The sequence below is a fragment of the Lonchura striata genome, chromosome 4 (genome assembly GCF_050655825.1).
Source record: "Lonchura striata isolate lonStrDom1 chromosome 4, ASM5065582v1, whole genome shotgun sequence".
Taxonomy (NCBI): domain Eukaryota; kingdom Metazoa; phylum Chordata; class Aves; order Passeriformes; family Estrildidae; genus Lonchura; species Lonchura striata.
In genome coordinates, this window is record NC_140706.1 from 32,073,578 (window position 1) to 32,081,348 (window position 7,771).

Here is a 7,771-nt window from a genome sequence, read left to right on the forward strand (position 1 = left end):
TACATAACCAAATTAGTGTTTCTGATGCATCAGTAATTGTTACCACAAAAATGGGTGTTTGTGTTGTACTAACAAGAGTAGAGATACAAAGCTGATAATAATAATATCATGATGTAAGATGGCAAATATAATTTTCCCCAAAGAACTTGAGCCTTAAATAAGAATTGTCATCATATCTGGCCAGCCAATCTTGCTACTTGGTCTGGTTACTTATACCTTCTTATTTACCATAAATATATCTGCTAAAGTAAGTTTTTGCAAAATTCTTTCCTTGTAGTGCCTTGTTTGACCTTCTTGAGGTCCCAGCACTTCTAAGCATTTATTACTTTGTCCTGTCTGGTGGTTTAAATTTATGATGCATAATTTTCTGAATAGTTTTCAGAAACTTGAGTTTAAGGTAACTTTTGGTAGTATGTTACATGAATATATACAAAGTAACCAAGGAGGAGGTTTAATGCTTTTAAAATTATTTCTGATTTGGTATCCATTATAATTTATTGACCTGTGTTCTCATAAAAGTAAATAGCCCACAACATAGAGTTCATTTCATCAACTGATTTAAGTTCTGTTGTTGTGGTTTTATTTCACTACTATTGCAATTGCCTTCATATACAGCAGTTAGAATTGGATGCAGTGATGTTTCATTTGAAATGGAATGCAGAGAAATTACTCATTTCTCAAACTACTGTGACCTAATTTCTAATCTATGTTAGTCTTTGCACATATTTAATAACTTGTATTGATTTTGGTTCTTAATTTCTAGTGCATGTGGGGACATTGGAATATTTTAAAGATTTTTTGTTTCTCTCTTACCTTGCTTTTTGTAGGTCTTTTGAATGATTTGGTCATAGGGATCTGCAGACTTTTTCCCGGAGTCCTTTTAGAAAGCAATAATTAATGTTCTTCTTTCAAATATAAAGTATGTGCAGAGATTACTAAGACAGCTTTTTTTTTTTTTTTTGCCTACTAATATCCTAGGCTAAAGTAGTTCTGTGAACTGTCATAATACTTCTCTTTTCTTGCATTTTCAAGCTGATACTTGAAAACAACAATGACAGACATAGGAGATGGAGCACATCTGGGGAAAGATCTGGCAGATGCAAAATCTATTCCAGGTTTTAAAGGGTAAGTGGGATACATTTGGTTTAAGTCTTCAATTTAAGTCTGGTCAGCAGTTTATGTCTAAGGGATTATATGTGCACAATCAATCCTTAATATCACTGAGCTAAGATTTTAAAGTTTAGCATGCTATCAATTACTTAGCAAGAAGCTGTTGTGGCAAGGGATCTCTCAGCCTCAAGGAGTAACTGAGAGAGGCATCCCATCTCGAGGGGAGATCCTGGTGTGCAGCCTGCTGTATCTGGAGTAAGACAAGTGACTTACATACTCGCATATGAGCCATATTTTGGGATGGTGCATGCTCAGCTAGCCCTTAGATGTTGAAAAAGACTTACAGCTCTTAGCTATTGTGTTAGCTGTCTCCCCAAAGTCCAGCTTCAACCAGATGTAGCCACCATGCTGGTGGCTATTGCTTAAGCAGAAAAGGAGCACATATCTGCCATATCTTTTTAGGTTTTGAATGTTTTCTTGTGGAAATTCAATGATAATAACTTCTTTTTAGAATTCAGAAAAGATTTGCTTTCTCAGAGCTAACCTTTCCCCCAGGTACATAGATTTCAAAAGATTATAGAAAAAGAGTCAAACTGATTTTTTGTTGACAGTAATTGGCATCCTTAAACCAGGTTTTCATAGTTTTCATAATAGTTCTGTGCAGAGGCATTACAACTTTAAATACAGTTCTTCCTTGATTCTTTTAATTTCCAGTTTTTTGCAAGTTTCACAGAAGATTATTACAAATACAACATTACCAGTTTCATTGGGCTTGCTGAAATGGTCTGTTGCTGTCATTTTTTTTGTAAAAAGAGATCAGAAATTTTGTCTGGTTTCTATACAGAAAGAACCTACCTGCTAGCAAGTCTATGGACTCTGGAATTCTGCCAGACTACAGTTACAGAATGGATTATCCAGAGATGGGGGAATGTGTAATAATAAACAATAAGAACTTCCATAGATATACAGGTACCACTCACAAGTTTTTGACTTTTTCCTTTATTTAGATAAATTCGTGCTGTGTGTACTCTTCAAAGTTAAATACACAGACCAGTTTTGGTTGCGCTCTAAAATTAAGTCACGGGTGTGATTCACTTCAGTCCATTCTTCCAAATATGCATAGAGGGAACACATTAGGGTGTAGCAGTAATGAGGAGGAAAACTGATCAGCAGTACAAGTCTATTATAGTCTATTACAAGTCTACTAGTCATTATTTCTATTTAGCAAATGAAATTCTTCTTATGTCCTTAAATAGATAAATAGATATAAAAATAAGATGCAGATAAATCTGCAATACAGGTACAGAGGGTTGGGATGGCATGCCCATGTAACAATGCAATGTTGTCTCTGCAACAGTGAATCTGGAATAATGGAGTATTTCAGACTGGTACAACTATAAACAAGAAAAAGAATTTGTCTCAATCAGACCATGCCATCTATATAATATAAAAAATTAACACATTTCTCTTCTGTACAGGGATGTCGCCCCGTTCAGGTACAGATGCGGATGCTGCAAGTGTCAGAGAAGTTTTTATGAAGTTGGGATATAAAATAAAGATCAACAATGATCTTTCATGTGAGGGCATTTTTAATTTATTGAAAAATGGTAAGTTATGTGTGTGCATTAAGTCAACCACTGTTTCCAAATACATCTCTAGCCCTCACATCTCTTCTTTCTGGTTCCTTTAGATGATATTTCACACTTTGTGGTGATTTATTGCTAAGGATGAAATGTACTTCATAGTTTCTATGTTTATTCATCTTAGCTGTCTCTCTGTCTGCCATGACTGTTGTCTCCATATCCTTTCTCATCTTCTAAAGAAGGATGGAAAAAAGGCTGAAACTTAAATGCAGACTGATTTATATTATGACCCTGGGATCACTGAAGCTCTGTGAGTTGGAAAGAAAACTGCTAGATTGGGTAGAGGGATTCTGTGCTTAATGCTTAGTGGTGTGTCCCGAAGAGAGGTTCTGACTGAGGGACCAGAAGTGCAGGTGTGTGGACAGAATTTTCTTTTGGATAAACGACTCAAGTTTTGTTTAACTTGTGAATCAAAACACCCTTCTTTCAAGTGAAAGCTTTATATTACTGTGTCAGTCCTGCTTTCTTTAGACTTGGCTACATCTAGACCTGTACACTAAATGGTGCCTGGAGGTATCAGTAGCCCTGGAACACCGGCCATTCTAGTTAAGTGTTGGAAGGTTCTCTGCCATGGCTGGGCCTCATGCCCACCAGTGCTCTCCCAGACTGTTCCAGGTCATACTTAAACAGTAAAAGTGTTCCAGTGGTTATTCCCAACAGCAGTTAGCCTGCAGCAATCCTGGTCTTGGTTTTTGTGTTTGGTTTTGTTTGGGTTTTGTTGTTTGGGATTGTTTGGTTGGTTTTTTAATGAAAGTGTTTGCTAACATAGATGTAGGTCTTTAGTACCAGTTAATATTTATGCCATAAAATGTTCCCAGACATGGTTAATTCATTAGTATTGTTGCAGCTGGTCTATTGACAATAGCTGAAAATGTGACTCTTCTAAATGCAGTGCTTGTCCATAAATTGTAGAAATGCCTGAATGTACATCACTTGAGTAAAGCTGAAACAATTAATTTCTTCCAGAACAGAAATTTAGTATTTTGTTAAGCACAAAACAGTAAGACTTCAGATTTAGGGACTCTTACTATTTTTCATCTACAAACTCTTGCATCTTTTTGAGTTACCACTCATCATTTCTTTTGGATCCTTTCTTCTAACCTTGTTTGTATTTTTCATAAATTTGAACAAGTCATCCATTCTTTCCCAAAACCCAGGTTATTCCATCAGTCCAATCCCAGATCATGAGACTGACCATTATTGCATGAATGATGTGTATCATTCCAACTTTAAGACACTGTGGAAATACCCTTTTTGGCTCCTTATAGTATTCCTGGGCTAGCTCTGTGGCTGTGTCTTGCAATGGGTAGGGTTAGCCCTTAATTTGGGGTTTCCTGTGCCCAAAGTAGGTAGGCTTCTTGTGTTCCAAAGTGAAAACTCTTTGGAGGTTTCTAAACATGCAAATTAGTTCTTAAAGACTTCTGTAACCTAGGAAGGATCAAATGTTCCAAATTTTTAGAGAGTACAGGAAGTTAAGATAATTCTCCTTTTTCTCTGAAGTTTCTGAAGAAGATCACAGCAAGCGAAGCAGTTTTGTTTGCGTGTTGCTAAGCCACGGCGACGAAGGATTGATCTATGGTACAGATGGGCCTCTTGAACTGAAAGCACTAACAAGCCTTTTCAGAGGTGACAGGTGCAGAAGTTTAGCAGGAAAACCCAAGCTCTTTTTCATTCAGGTGATGTACAGCTGAACAATGACCATCAGATAGTTAAAAAAAAATACCATTTTCCACTAATTATTAGTCCAAAAAGTTAATCCTAATAGGTAATCTAAAATAGATTTGAATATAATTATTTTCAGAGTAAGATTCTCTTCAGATCGAAAGTGGCATAATTTTCCCTGTTAGATAGGCTGTATTTATAACAACTGATGCTGCATTAGTTCTATGTATTAAATAAAATCTTAGGTAATATTTTAATGAGTTTCTGAGTGCACTTTTGAATGAATATCTATCTTACCCAAATTGTGTAATTGATTTAAACAAATGTTACTACTTTTTTTCTGAGTCTGTTGAATGGAAATGTGACACATAAATTCTTGCTATTTTTGCAGTTTTTTAATCATGATATTATAATTTTAAAAACACAAAATATCAATGTTTTTATAATGATCACTGCCTTTTCTATTTTAATATTATTTCCCATTCTTCTTTCTACCAAACAGGCTTGTAGAGGGACAGAATTAGATTCCGGTATTGAGACAGACAGTGGATCAGAAGAAACAATGTGTCAGAAAATACCTGTAGAGGCAGACTTCCTGTATGCCTATTCTACAGCTCCAGGTGAGGGACTGCATCCTTGTCAGCCTGTACTCATGCTATAAATTACAACTTGGAGTTGGACCCAGTCAGGGGGTGCTGTCACTTGTATGGAATGTCCCTTTGGTCAGTTTGCGTCAGCTGCCCTAGTTGTGTCCCCTCGCAGCATCTTGCCCTGTCCCAGCTCCTTCTGAGAGAGGCAGCACTGCTCAGCAGTAGCCAAAGCACTGGGTGTTATGAACTCCTGCTCAGCCAGACCCAATACACTCTTTCATGGAAATAAATATTTACTTCATTCAATCACTTCATTTAAAATTTGACTTGATTTCTTATGGAAGTAGTTGGTATTCTCAGTTCCTACAAAACCCCTACCAAACCCTGAATATATCCTTCTCACTAGCAAACCCTCAAATGTTCCTCTGCTGGAAATTCAGTTAATTTGAGTTGTGCAAATAATTTACAGCAAGAGGAAAGTATATTATTCTGAGAGAACAAAACAATCAGATATGCAGAACTGGATGATAAGTACCAGCATATTATTATATTAAGCAAAATTGATAATGGCAAAGCCCTTCATGTGTCTTATTTCCACTTAGCAGAAGTAGGTTCAGTATTTAATTCTGCACATAATGACACAATAAACCATTTTCCATCTATACTGTCACCTCTTCTTTGTATTTGTGTACCCCATGAAAATTAGTAAGTGATTGATGACTAAGATTCCTGCAGCAGAAGATAATTTTCCTGACATTTGATTTTCTTCCTCTTAAGTTTTTTTTAGATTATAAAAGATAAAAAATTTTGAATTGGAATTTGTGGAGATTATATAATCTACATGTTGTTGGTTCATGGCTTTGAGTTGTTATTTTAAAACATTGATTGCTATTGGAAAGAATGCTTTGTTCTCCTAATTGCTGACCTGTCCTGTATCAAAGGCTGCTCCATCTGATCACTTTGACATTGCTCTCTTCCACAGGCTATTACTCCTGGAGGAATTCAGCTGAAGGCTCGTGGTTTATTCAGTCACTGTGTAAAATGCTGAAGGAACACGCAAGGAAACTTGAACTCATGCAGATTTTAACGCGTGTCAATCGCAGAGTAGCAGAGTATGAATCCTGCTCAACTCGACAGGATTTTAATGCAAAGAAGCAGATTCCATGTATTGTCTCTATGCTCACCAAAGAATTTTATTTCCCTTCTTAAAACATTTTTTCTGCATTTTTATCTGCATTTTATATGCAATATTAGTTCAAAATACCACTTTTAAATCTGAATAACTGTTCACTACTGTTTGTGGCACAATGAAGTGTCTCAAAGTTAGATATATGTCTGTTGTTAGAGGTAAAACATACAATGTTTGTGTAGAAATGCAAAAAAGCTGAGTAGCTGAAGCAGATTTGAAAGCAGTGCTCTGAGTATTGCAAAAAATTGGGAAGGGGAGACCGAAGAAAGATCAAATTGTTTATTGGAGATATTTGGTGCTACATTTCACTTTGCTGAAGGGGCAGAGAAAAGAAACAGAGCTTGTAAATAGTTTGGTTTCATATCTTACAAAGAAGATTAAGAATGCCATTGATGGTAATATGATAGTAGTGTTGTCATACATTTCTTCTTAATTCAAGTTCTTAAAGTTTAGGTTATAAATTAACCTAAACTATTTTTACACTTTTGGGCATAAACTGTGGAAAAAGGACATTTCATATTTTTGCATACAATTACGAAGCATGTTTAGAGTACAGTCAATTTTTCCTGATAATTTGTGATAGTTTACTAACTTTGTGTATGGAATATTACACAAAACAATTATATCAACATGGTGGCTGTTTCAAAAGAAATTTTGTATTCTGACCTTGAAGCTGAGTGCCCAAGGGACCAGTCTTCCAAAATGTCTTTTTCTGCAGCTCCCTAAGGGCAGAGCGGTTGGGGCATATTTGGGGCTATAAGAACCAGGGCAAAAGGAAGTCTGCATTCTTAACAGTCTGCTTTCCTCTTTTATGCCTTAAATAAGAATGGGTTGGCTCTGTGCGTGGCACAGAAATCTGTGTGAAAACCTAGATTTGTGATACTGGAGAAATTTCACTTCATAATGCTCATTCCATGCTTAACAAATAGTAAATTTCTATCTCGACTCTGAATTTTGTGAGACAGGCTTTTACAAAATTGAAAAACATTTTTGCTGATATTTCAACTTGCATCAGTCTTTAAGATCTGTGGAAGACAGAATATTAAATTATTATAGGTGCTTGTAAAACAAGATTTGCAACTCTTAAAACTCTGTAGCAAAAACAATGTTGGCAAATTGATATTCACTTCCACAAAATGAACAAAGTATTTTGTACTTGTTTTTTAAAATTAAATACTGTTTCCTGGATTGTATCATGCTTTTCTATGTGTGTTATTTGCTTAGGATCTGGTAGCTTTTGCAGATTAATTTTAACTTTAATTCTATCATTTTTTCCTCAAATTACTATTGTCCTTTCTCCCCCATCAGCCTTACCACCTGAAACTGAAAAGAATCTACTTTAAAGCTTTGTATGCCATTGTATAGCCAGGTAGTAGAGTAGTGACTAAGACATGGGAAATGCAGGTTCAAAAGGGATGTAGAGGAGGCAGTTTTAAAGATTGTAAATTAGTTCCCTGGTGATTGCCTGCTGGATAGGAGCAACACTGTCTCTCTCTTTTAGAAATGTTCTGTGAGAAAAGGTAGGTCTAGTTTAACTCCTTGAAATTTCACTTCTGGGCAGATTCTTGCCCATGCTC

At 35.9% G+C, this 7,771-nt stretch overlaps 1 protein-coding gene across 3 annotated transcripts in view; it reads left to right on the forward strand.

Moving 5' to 3' along the window:
- The window catches only part of CASP3 (caspase 3), a 12,705-nt gene extending 5,318 nt beyond the window's left edge, over positions 1–7,387 (forward strand). For 2 of the 3 annotated variants that reach the window (XM_085578750.1, XM_085578751.1), the window contains exons 3-8: positions 1,033–1,125; positions 1,931–2,079; positions 2,589–2,717; positions 4,254–4,429; positions 4,918–5,035; positions 5,988–7,387. In XM_085578750.1, coding sequence (XP_085434876.1) covers positions 1,052–1,125; positions 1,931–2,079; positions 2,589–2,717; positions 4,254–4,429; positions 4,918–5,035; positions 5,988–6,214 — 873 coding nt within the window. In that variant the 5' untranslated portion in view covers positions 1,033–1,051 and the 3' untranslated portion in view covers positions 6,215–7,387. The remainder of the gene's footprint in view (positions 1–1,032; positions 1,126–1,930; positions 2,080–2,588; positions 2,718–4,253; positions 4,430–4,917; positions 5,036–5,987) is intronic. The other variant, XM_021543375.4, reaches the window with a different exon arrangement.
- The last annotated feature ends 384 nt before the right edge of the window (positions 7,388–7,771 follow it).